Raw genomic sequence first — 12,957 nt, 5'->3', positions numbered from 1 at the left:
ACTCAAATCAGAAGAAGAAAATTGCAGAATAAAAAGAGTAATTCAACGTTAATAAGCTGAAAATGGCAGAACTACCTACCCCCATGATAATTACCTACACCACGCTGCAGGCAGTAAGAGCCCATTTGGTGAGATGCTGAATATATTCATGGTGAGCCAAATCAGAACTACTTCAGCTCTGGTTATATTTACTCAGAGTACCACGCTCCAAACCTGTTATTTTAAACCAAGCAAAAGAAAATCTGATGCAAAAGGTACTTTGACAGTTCTTGTGTTTGCTTTTTAAATCCAGAACAGCAGTCACATACAGACTAAGGCAGCTTTTCCCTTAGCTTGAGTCTGTCAGCTGGCACAGTGAGCTCCCTGGGAAGGCTTCCCTGCTCCTTCCAGCCCCACCAGGGACCTGCAGGCAGCTGATCCGGTTGCAGCACTTGACAGAGCAGAAACGCGGCCGGCAAACTCGGGGTGCCTGCAAGGGGCTCCCCCCCTTCCTTCAGATTTCACTAAACAGAGTCTTTCTGGCTTATTACTCTCTCCCTGCAGCAAATATTAACAACAGAAGCAGCATAGAAAAAACTCACTGCTAAGGATTAAGAACAACAGTCCTGACCTTCTCTCTATGTGGAAGGAATTCAAGTGGCCCTCAGGAAAATGAAAGCAGGATTTATTTTAAATGGACCTTTTATGGAAATGACTGTGGTTTCCAGCTTGTCAGATAGACTCCATCAATAAATAGCCTTATTCACCTTGCTGTGCCTTTGAAGCAGGTATTGTTCTGGAAGTGTTGTGGAATATAAATTTTGCTAGGCATACTTCCTAACTATGCTGGTACTACTGTAGAATATTATAAAAGGCAATTGTTCCCCAGAAAGGTCCATAAGCTGTGATTTATTAATGAAATGCCAAACCTGGGAAATGAGGCAAAGGTCTCAGGAGTGCAGGGTAAAGTAAATAGCATGACAGAATACACATAGTGAGTGCTAGCAAAAACAACAGAAACATGCACACAAAGAGAAGATGCAAATGCATTCCTCTCCTGGATGGTATTGAACGTTGTCAGCTAAGAAATTTAGTCTGAAAGTTGCTGAAGAATATGCTCAGATGATATCCATACATATAATCCACCAGATAAATGGCAATATGATGCCAATTACAGCACAAATTAAAGCCATCACAATATGGTATAAAATGCCTTGTCTTGGCTAAGAAGTACCATGCAGGGAAATTTAAAGAAGCAGCATCACCTTTAAAATTAGATCTGAAATAAAAAACCACCAACTGTAGCATATGAAAGATCAGGATAATACATATGTCAGTCACATGCAGTGAATATAACCTGAAAGCCATCACACACAGAATGTAGCCACATCACACAGAACAGCCAAGCACATTCTTTAAGAAAGTTATATCCTAGAGCACACTAGATGTATTTTTTTAATCGATGTGAACTGTTCGTAGCATTCCCTCCCCGGACATGGGCAAACTGGGACACATCATTATGTGCTCCTGCTGAGCAAGTAGGACCAGTGTAGGTGTGAACCACCATTAGGTAAATCCACAGTGCTGGTCACGAGTACAAATGAGTGAGGGCCATCAGTATGAGCTGCAATGCACTCCCCCAGCCTGGCCAGCCGCAAAAACCACTGTTTCAAGTTAGTTTCCCAGATCACCCGGCTGAATTAGCCCACAACACACACAAGTTTTCCCTCTATCAGCCCTCCATATATCAGGTACCATAGAGAGAGTGGAATGCTATCCATCATGTGCTCTGTACGCATACATTCGCAGCTACAACTACAGGACAAGCTGCATTTTAATCGCGCTGCATTTTAATTAAGCAGCAACCTAAAAATGCCATGCAGAGTGGCGCTTCAAACATCTGAAGGGTCTTCCTTTCATGCTCATTGAATTATTATGACATGTCAAAGAAATAACAGTCGTCCTGATGATAATGCCAAGAATTGTCCTCCCTCCAGTCCGCCAGGTGCTCCCCATATCTTCCAGCAAAGAAAGGCAGTGCCATGGGCCCTTGGTTACCCCAGTGGGCATCTGAAGCACCAGATTATCTTTCTTACCTTGTGACTGGAATGCTTGATGAAGAATGAGAATTCCCAGTGAGAGAATACCTCATCCATTTCCTGGTACCTCTGTAATCCACCAGGAAGTCACACTACATCCATTCCTTGTAGCCAAGGCTGTCTTTGAAAATGAACAATAAATAAATGCCATCCTCTTTTCCCAACTATTAAAATTTCACTGGAATGCAGGCATTTTCAATAGCACCCCCAGCCTTTGTCACATCCCCAGCACACTGCCTGTGGGAGGATGTTCACTGCAAAGAGTTGAGCAGAACCGGAGGATTCTGAGACATGCCAGTGACTCCTGGTGCCTTGGCCAAAACAGCTCCAGAGAGTCTAATTTCCAGAGCATGCTGGGCATCTGAATGGTGAAAAATCAAGTCCCAAAATGTTTCAGAGAGCTGCTTAATGGACTGCAACTTTGTTGCATTAGTTACTATGGAAAAATCTTGGCCAGAGACAGCAGCAAGGTCCTTTTCCTCCTGAGTGGGAGATGCAACAAGGAGCTTGCCTTTTCTTTACTCCTCTCAGACCTCCTGAAAACAGGCATTAATTGTGACATGTGACAGATAGGGATGGCTACAGCAAGACACAAGGGTAGCTGTGCACCTCAGCACTATGCAGAGAAACAAGTCTTACTTGGGAAGCTGTTCACAGGGTGCTCTCCAGCTGATAAGCAACAGGGATTCGCACTACGCAGAAGAAACAACCCAGGGAATGGAAGTTATACACAGGGAATTAACAAAGCAATTTCTCCAGTGACCTCCTCATTAAGTAAAGAGGAGGACAACAGTGAAGGTGCCCGAGCAGGATGAGAAGGGAGGCTTCTCACTCCAAACAAACTGGAGAGCTGCTTTCAGCAGTTTTCAGCATTAAATCCCCATCTAGTAACAGACGTGTTCCAAGGAAAGCACCCATGGGTAGAAATCTTCCAGTGTTTCTTCTCTTCCTGAGGTATAACAACGTCCACAAAATGAAACAAGACAGCTTTGTGCCTTAGATGTCCTTTATCAGCACCCCACATACATGCCCAACAGAGTTATTACCCTAATCACAAACGTCAACAAATTAGCCCTGCTTAAAATTCAACGACAACAAAGGCAGAAATCCAATCCATGCATTCTCTAATTACAGTCCACACAAAATATTCTGTGAGTCTCCTGTGAGTTTGTGCTGCAGATGCACACACATCACCCCTCGCCACTGAAAATCAGTTCAATGTTCACTGGACCAATGTCTTCACTGCTGCCAAAACAATTCCTAGCATTTCCATTCTCCATGCTGCAGAAAGGAAAGCAATGGTGCCACTGAGAAGGAATATAAGGTTTTGTTCTCTCTTACCCCTGCACACCTACACTCTAAAGAGAAAGGCACAGACACTGCATGCTTGTTCACTCTACAATCATCCCTTAGTAAATTGCAAGCTGTCTCTTCCAGGTTAGACCTTGCAACGAAAAAGGAGAGAAAAATGGCTGCTAAGACTGCTCTGTGTGTTTGCATCAAAAAGAAAGCAGAACACCTTACACTTTATGAAATGTGAGAAATCAACTGATACATCTCGTGCTGCCTCTAAGCTGTAAAACACAGAGAAACAGCTTGGCTGGGACTTGACTGAAGGATGGTCCTTCTTGGGGGGAGCAATGCCCTATAAAAAGCCACTCCTGTTGCATTTAGAAATATGTTTTCTTAGGACCGAATGCAACCAATTGTGCCTGCAGTCCATGTGTCCTGAACTTCCCTCTCCGTGTTATAAAAGGGACTGTTTGAAGTCAAACGGCATAATGTATTTCCAGGAAAAGTACTGCTTCCTGTTTGCTTTCCTCGATAATTCATACTGCTCAGCCCAACATGATCATCTTGATACCACTGAATGGCAGTACCACGATTTGGAGATTGTGTGAGTTGTTAAAAATAAAATAGAAAATACCTTCAGAAATGTAGAATTTCCTGAAAAGCAATATATTTCCAATTATACCTCTAATGACATACATACATATGCTCCATCCCTTAAAGTGTTCAAGGCCAGATTGGATGGGGTTCTGAGCAACCTGGTTTAGTGAAAGGTGTCCCTGCCCATGGCAGGGAGGTTGGAACTGGATGATCTTTAAGGTCCCTTCCAACCAAACCCTTCTGTGATTCTATACCTAGGGCTGAGGGAAGCATGTCCAAACTGATCCCCAGGAACTGTCACCAGTTCCATGTTCACAGTGGGTTTGCTGGAGGATCCAAGTGCCCATGAGAGCACTTGGTCAAGATGGTTCTAGTTTTACTGGATTAGATACAAAAGCAGGTCACTTCAGATCCAATTTATTCAGTGTTTGGGGTGTTTCAAGGATAAACACAAAGGAATCTTGAAGATAAATTTCAAAGCACCTGGTAAGTAAATGCCCAAAGAGTAAAGTTCATTTTGTTTAACATTAACAGTGGTCAAGAGCAAAAACTGAATTTCTCACAAAAAACCTACAACTTGCAGTTTCAAACCAAACAGTGGTATTCGTAAATCCAGGGTAAATTGTTTTGTTTTTTATGAAAAAGAAGAAATAAAAATATAAAGTAAAATCTTTTTCAAGCAAACTAACAGTATTAATCCAACACATAGTTCAAATTCTGACAGCAGGAGAAGAAATAAAAAGCAAACAAAACTTCAAAGAACACAGAATAAGATTTTTTCAGAAGTCTTCAGTACTGGGCTAATGAGAATTTTATCATTAACTTTCCTGAGAACAGGATTAGGTCTAATACAAACACTTCTGAATATCCTTAGCTGTGAGTAATGGAAGCAGGAGGAATATGAAATGATATACAACCTGCAGGTAGAACTGGTGAATAGCTAATAGGGTGTTTTCCCGTATTTCCCATACAGCATCTGTCAATGTATTATCTAAATTAATGACTCTGCAGTCTCAAACTGTTTGGTTCATTTTCTGTCTCTTATCAGGAGCACAGGGAAGACTGCCAGGGTAGACTGAAAATGTACATGACCTGCACATTTTAGCATAACACAGGTATTAAAAACCTGACACTCTTCAACTATGCTTTTCAGTGATACATACATTTAAGGAAGAGAAACTTTTGTACTATTTCCAGAGTGACTACCAACACCTCTCCTAAAGAAGCTTCCACAACACAACTGAAAGAGGAACAGCCTGTAACTCCCTATGATCCACAAAAAAACCCCATTCCATGGAAGTGCATATCTGACTTGCGACAAGGCTTGCACAACCTCACTTTGATTTCTGCAATATGATTAATGGTACCTCTGAAATGCTGAATTGGGAAGTATGGCTTACCAACTGTATTATTTACGCCAAAGAACAATTTCCAGATCATTTCCGATTTCCCACATTCCATTACTCTGCTGACAAAAAAAACCTTCTCATCAAGATGTATCCAATGTTTAGGTTTTAGAAGCATAGCAAAAGTGCAAGTAGAGGAATAGATTTTATTTTCAAAGAGCCCTGCAGATGACAGTTCCCAGTCCTGTTTGAAGTAAGTGACAAACAGCCTAATGACTATGGGAGAGGCAGAGATGCTTAACAACTTCAGTGGGGTTGGGATCATTAACAGTAATTGAATGTGGGAGTCCGGGCCAAGTTCTGCCCTCAAATCAGACCAATTAGACACTGAGACATTCAACTAGAGAGACATTTTCATCAGTTGAGCTTGCCTGCATTAGTTATTACTGGGATGGTTTTTCACCTCACTCCAGTGCCTTCCAGAGGAAAACATGCGCTTACCAACCATTTCAGCTGAAGATTAGGAGACAAAAGATTTTCTTTTCTTTTTATGTTGTATTGCACGGCTTTTGGGGTTACCTTGAATGCAGCAATGCAGTGTAGGCTGAGTAATGTCATCACCAGCACCAGGAACACCGTGGCTAAGTTCCTCACATCCCAGATGGACTCGACCAAAGGAATGCTGCCGACCTGCCAGTCGTAGCACAGGGTGATTGGTGCCAGCAGGAGCCACGCATTGAAGGCCAGAAGGTAGGAATAAGTTAAAAACCTGCAAATGAGAACAGGTAATGTAATACATGGAATGACTGCCAGCACAGGGAACACTTTCCTCTGGCATTTACCACATACTACACAGGAGGAGGAAACAACAAAAAAAACCTGATCAACAACACTGCACACACAGGCAGCACCACACCTCTCTGTCAAGAAAGAGATGCTACCATAGGTGAGGGGCACTTCAACAGGTCATTTGAAGAAATAACATAAGATCAGTAATATTTACATGGTTTCTATGCACCAGACTTTGGAAAACTTACAGAACTTCAACTCCCATTTGAATGTTAGACTTTTGAAGTGACTTTCTGCTGGCTTAAACAATAAATGAATAACTAAGCAGGTACATACATATACATTGAACTTTTTCACAGTTCACTGCATCACTGCTGCAATACAAAATATCCCTCTAGCTGGGTTTAACTTACAATTTAGGATTTATTCTATCTGGACAACATGGAGCAATTAAAGTCAGACCCTTCTCTCTTTTCTCTTTGCAAACCAAAGCACAAGGAGAAAATACAGAAGAAAGGAGGGAGGGGGTGATTCTTAGCTGATCACATCGCGGCTTATTAGGGCAGGGGCCAGATTGCATGAGATGTGCCACAGAAGTGATGGGGAAGTAGGGGGCCTTTCAAACTGTTGTAATCTTCAATAATTGTTATTCTCAATAGAGAGGAAATTAATGGGGAATGGAATTGGGGAGCCTGCTGCCCTCTGGGAAGTATGCAGGGCTTTCAAAGGACTGAAAAAGAACAGCATGTGTGCAACTGGCTTAAAGAAAACAAGAAAAAAGTCAAATCAAACCAACATCCCTCTCTGCCTCAGGCTTTTGCTTCTTGGCATGCATTTGCCAAAAAGTGCATCTAAAGTTGAAATACTTTTAAGTGCAAGAGACTGCAGATTATTCCAGCAATCATGAAGTCAACCAAGTAAAATTGTGACAGGCTTCAAACAGACAAAACCCTCCTTGGCTTGCAAATGGAAAAATTCACATTGAACACAGCACCAAAAATGGCAAATACTCAAAAAAAGGAAAAAATTACATTCTATCCCGCATAGGATTTCTTCCATCTGAGCCTGCTTTGGCAGCTGTTATCACACCCAGTTGCCATGGTACCTTGGCAGGTTTATTAAAATGGTAACAAAGGACGGCAGAAATGTCAAGCCATATAAACAGAGGACTGTCTCACTTGCCACTTAGAAACATACCCCTTTGTGGTCAAAATGCAGCCCCTTACAACATTATATTTGTGGCAGAATGGTAAGACACCAAAGCTAAGTGTGACTCCCGGCAGGAAGTTCCCAGTTGGGTGTTGGGCCCTAAATTTCTGTGAAAACATACTTGAATAACTACAAAGTTAGGATATCAGTTTCTTTTCTCATCCAAAAAACAAACATCTCCAGCAGCACAGTGACCCAAAACAAGGAGGCTTACTGAGCTGGAATGTTTCAATGTAAACAGTCACAGAGGCTCATTCTCATTTTCCCACATATCTTTCTAAGTTCTCAAATCTGGAAAGTGGAATATTCTCACATTTTTAAGGTTTTCAGCCATTTGGTACACTTCTCTTCCATATCCCCCATTTTCCTCACCTTCCCCACCCTGAGGTACTAAACAAAAGGGAAAGAGACAAAATCCATCTTCTCTTAACAGAGACAGCGATTAAAAAGCCAGTTCCAATTTAAGAGAGCATCCCTCAAAAACATAACCTTATTTTGCTCAAACGATTCTTAATTTTGATTGTTCTCTCTTTCTAAAGAAACAAATGTATCTTCTAGTCACCAACCCAATCTCTTCTGGCCCACATTACAGAGAAACATAGCAACACAAACTCTGGTGGGACTTAATCACACCAAGGCACTCACTCGTGACATTATGTGTGGCCTGACCTACCTCTGCTCAGCCACAATAAAACAGACTTCTCCATCAGCCTCAACACATCAGCTCAGAAAAGGCTGCCAGCATTTATTTACAGCTGCTTACTTCAAAGCCAAACTGAGATCCATTTCTAGCTTTATTGTCAAAACAAAAGCACGTCCATTTAGATGAATCTGAATAATGTCATGGCATATGGTATGTTACTACAATTGTGTATATCAGACAGGATTTCCAGAAGCACTGAGTTGGTTTTGCCCTTGATCCTTTAGGAGAGCCCAGTTTTTGGAGGGAGTGTCCTTTTATGCCCTGGCATATTAATATTTTCAATAAGCATGAAAATATTCATGAAAGTTTGTATGCAAACCACAACACACACCAGAAAACCCTCCCCCTGTTTACTCAGGCTGTTGGGTAGAAAGGAACAAGATGACATTTGGGATCTTGGCAAACTGCAGCATTGCAGCTAAGGACAGACTAGTTGCTTTTCTGCATCTTCACTGATAAGGCAGGAGCTGATATGTCCCTACACAGCACAGAATAAATGAACACAGTCTGCTGCCATAACAAATTGAGTCAGCTTAATAACTTAAGTAGAGGTATTCGGAGTAGCCAGATCAGTGTGAGTTAATGCACTTCTGCTGGAAAGGTAGGACAAGCTCCTGTTGAAGATGGGAAGACAACTGCAGGACACTCACTGATCAGGAATGGTTTGTAAACATGTGCCTATTTCCAAGTGCTTGTGAGGCTTCAGTCTTCCTTGGGAGCCATGTGCAACTTGCTGCCAGAGGTGGGTCCCAAAGGAGATGGACAATCGCTCCATTCCACTATGGCAGTAATTAGTCTTTAAATACCCTGTTCCAACAGCAGTGAAATATTTTACAGCCTGTGACAGTCATTACCACTGTAAGTGTACAGTTAATTGGTTGGCCTCTGCAGACACCCTACTGGAGAACCCTTGACCTCATCTCCTTGGTGATCTCCCAAGCACCCTCACTGAACGTGCATGTCCCATTAGCAGGCACGGTACCAAGATCCATGAAGGCACTGCCTGACTTTTGGAGGCATTTGCAAGCTGCAAGAAAGCCTTGAGCAGGCTCTGAGTCAAGTAAAAGTTTGGATATGCTTTCAGCATTGGTAAGCTGTCCTTGAACACGATGGATGGCTGTATAAAACAAAGCACTATAAACTATCGCTATTCTAGGTTCTAGGAAAAAATAACGGGATGCTAATAATAGTTACTGACAGTCCAGTGCTGCTTTTTATTTCTGGCTCTCGAAAGCATATGATAATTCCTTCACGTCTATGTGGCTCTCGTACCACAAGCCTAAGGAGAAAGCTAAACACAGGAGAAAGTTTGGAAGAAACCTCTGACCAAAGCTGACACCTCAAGGAACTAATCTGCAAATTTTGAAAAGACTTGAAGATTCCGAAATCACTCCAGGAGCTAATTACATTTCAGCAACCTACCTGCAAATGGCAACAAGAGTATTTTCTTTTAATTAGTTGACTAAGTGAATGACATTTTAAATTAATGATCTTCTCTGTATTGCTTCTGCTGTCTACTGGAATTCCAAGGGAGAAAAATCCCTGCCTGTAGCATCTCCCACTCTCCCAGTTAATCCCATGAAAATCAGAGTATTACTGGTGAGGTGACTGGAAGATTTTGCCTCTTAACTGGCAAACAGTTTTCCCCCAGGCCAGGTAACAGCATTTGCATTGCAGTAAATTTTTTATTTGCAAACTGAGCATGCAAATCCAAGTTTCAGCAGGTATCAAGTGTTCTTTTCACTTCTCGTCATCTCTGGCATGCTCAGAAAAACACAGTTCCTCCTGTTGGTAGCCAGTGTTGCCATGGCAATCCAGTTTGTTTAGTTTCAAATTTTTTTAGTTTCAGTGTTCTCTTGCATGCTTTGAGATAAATACAGGATGACTCATATCTAGAACTTGTTGCAGAAAACAACTATCAGAACTGATTGTTTCTGCTGCAAAAATGAACACAAAGGGTACTACTCAAAGCCATAAACAATATGACAGGAAAATACTTGCGGAATTGTCTGTAACCCTTTGCTGTAACAAAGACCAACAAGCTTGGAAAAACTCTCATCTCAGCTCTGCCAAACCCAGGCAATCAGAGAGCAAAAGGAATGTGAGACTAGGTAAAAAAAATTACAAGATTTATAGACATTTATGAGGCGTTTCCTTTCTCTTCTGATTTTGGAGCAGTTTAAGCTTTCTCCCCACAGCAGCCAGGACTGAGATTATAGATTTCTTTCTAAAACTGTGCTACAAGAGTGATCACAAAGCTCTGACCGTGTCCCACCAAACCTACATGGAGAAGTGGGGGCCAGTGATCCTATTTTTTCTAAGTGCATATTGTGCTGCAACCTACCAGCCACCCAGTTCTGGGACAAGCCAGACAGACAACCCTACCCACAAAGAGCCAGCAGGGTACCCACCTGCAAGTGAAACATCTCCCAACTGGGGATTTTAACAAAGCAAAGGCAAACCATTCTCCTGGTTGGGAAAAAATGGACCTATCTAGAAGACAGGTGATAAGTGCACTTAACTAGTACTTGGGGAAAAAAGAAGGGCAGTTATGAAGCAGGTAGGGATCTGAAACAGAAGTAGGAATACAGTTTTTGCCCTTTCAGAAGTCACAGACCCTGGTTATGCTCTTCTGACACAACCTCCACACTGCTAGGCACTCAGGAAGGTTTCAGTTCACGACAAGGGTAAGAAGAGCTTTTTTATTAGAGAAAAGAGCTTCTCATTTGTATTAACATCTGAACTGATTTTGGCTCAAGGCTCTCTTCATCCTCTTACAAAGCACTAAACCCAAGTGAGTTTGACGAGTCACTTCACAGTAATGTCCTCCTAGGACACACGTGGCTGCGATTATAACCAGGTAGTGGTATCTAGGATATTGTCTTCAAATTGTATATATTTGCACTTTCCCTGGGGACTCCCAGCCCAGTCATACCTTCCCACACGAGTTTATTTTCCTGCTCTGTATATTGTCAGCCCAAACATTTTCTTTTCAGAGCCTTAGAAGAAAAAAATTCCCACTCTGTCTATCCAGCTCATTCAGGGATAATGGAGTAAACGACACAAACAAGCAGCAGACAGACTAATTCCATTTAACACCCAAATGTGAGTATAAGTTAGACAGAAAATACTTGTAACTGGAAAAGTACCTGTGTATTCCCTTTCATCAAACCTTCTGCATTTAGGGAAAAGAGCTGCCAATCAGTAGAGGACAGGAGTAGGAAAGACAAAGATGGGGATCAACAGAGAGCTGCAGTGTGATGAATAACAAGGTAACTCCTCTGGAAGGTGGGCTTGTGTGCCGCAGGGACACAGGGGGAAAAGCGGACTGTGTTGTCCTCTATAGCTACACAGCCTGAAGAGCTTTAATCTGGTGAATGGCTCTTTCTCAGTTGTTTAAACTCTGTGGCTAAGAATCTGAAAAATACTGAATTCTTGAAGAGTAAAGACTTTCAAAGAGCCTGTGAACTTCCAGTGAAACCCAAGCCTGCTGTCAGAACCTCAGTGCTGGAAAGCCTGGGATTGCTCTCGCACTGCAAACCTCCATGTGCTGTGGGTTAGGACATGCCCCTTGTGATCACACCTGATCTTCAACTCCTCACCAACAGCAGCACATTCCAGAGTCATGCAGCCCAAATTCCCCAGCAGTGCCCAGCAGTGGGCAACTGCTTCAGAAGAGGCTCACTGAGGCAGCAGCAGATGGAGGGTTCTGTGGACAGCCACTGAGATCCTCAAGAAATTAAAAACCAGACCACGTTTCTGGAAATGGCCTGTTGTATCCCAGAGCATTACTCACCCCATGCTGGTGGGAGCCAAAGGGATGTTCTGGGCACATCTGTGTGGAAGTATTTTGGAAAGCAAAATGCATGGCCTGTAGCAGTCAATGGTGTCTGCTTTGGCTGCAGCCTCTCTACTCCATATGCAGGCTCTGGTAGGGAAGGCTTGTTGTGTAACAAGCACTTGCAGCAAGCACCACAACCCATTAAAATGCCTACCAAATCCCAGAGCAGCACTACCAGGGTCTATTCATCACACCAAGAACACCTGAATGAGAGAGATGCTGAAATCTTTCATGTGGCTCTGAGAGTGCCACCTTCCCTGCAGGGTGGGCTTTGCTTTGGAGCAGCATCTTCCAGCCAGACCTTAACCCATCTCCCAACATCCCTTGAAATAAAGACTACTCTTTACACTTAATGTATGGACTGTCTGGCCCCTGGGTAGGCATGAGAGCAATTTTTACCAACGTTGTTGTTCTCCCTTCTCTTAGAGTGTTAGAAGTGTTGGGAATGATCCCTGAATGGGATCCCTGAAAGTGATCCCCTGCAGGGATTACACGCAGGGCCAAACTTAAGCACCTCTAGGCGCACAATAGAAAGCACTGACAAGCCTGGCAGAACTTCACCACTCAGGGAACATGTGCAAGCCTGGCTGATTAAGAGTTGACATGTCACAGGGGTCTATTTTAATGCTAGTTTCTAGCCTAAGGTCCATGAAAACTCCATACCAAAGTAGTTGCTACACTTGACTTCTACTTCCTTGGCAGAACTGGCTGGCACAGGGACCCATTTTCCCAGCACAGGTCTCTGGTTTGCCTCTTGGTAGTTCATTCCCTTTGAAGTTACAACTGGGATGATTAAATGCATTGCTCAGAAAACAGTCATAAATCTCTGTGAAAAGGATTATGTGCCAGTTTTTATGTAAAAGCACTTCTTCAGCTTTCTGCAGCACTGAATTCTCATTTACCTGATTGAAACAGCAAAGGAATACAGAAAGCCAGCTTACAGAGAGAGCAGTTCAACCACAGGACAATGTTATCTCAAGGCAGTCCAAGTAGAAATGCATTAACTATTTAAGGAAGCACCACAAATAACCTGCTTCATGCCCGGAGTGATCAGTCACCAGAGATCACAAGGCAAGTGCCAGAAGAAATTAATATAACTTG

At 42.6% G+C, this 12,957-nt stretch overlaps 1 protein-coding gene across 1 annotated transcript in view; it reads right to left on the bottom strand.

The window, feature by feature from the left end:
- TMTC1 (transmembrane O-mannosyltransferase targeting cadherins 1) overlaps positions 1-12,957 on the bottom strand; it is a 138,594-nt gene that overhangs the window by 67,879 nt on the left and 57,758 nt on the right. The window contains exon 8 of the mRNA XM_048300927.1: positions 5,894-6,083. Coding sequence (XP_048156884.1) covers positions 5,894-6,083 — 190 coding nt within the window. The remainder of the gene's footprint in view (positions 1-5,893; positions 6,084-12,957) is intronic.

The sequence above is a fragment of the Corvus hawaiiensis genome, chromosome 4 (assembly GCF_020740725.1).
Source record: "Corvus hawaiiensis isolate bCorHaw1 chromosome 4, bCorHaw1.pri.cur, whole genome shotgun sequence".
Classification (NCBI taxonomy): Eukaryota; Metazoa; Chordata; class Aves; order Passeriformes; family Corvidae; genus Corvus; species Corvus hawaiiensis.
This window is presented reverse-complemented; position numbering and strand designations above follow the sequence as displayed.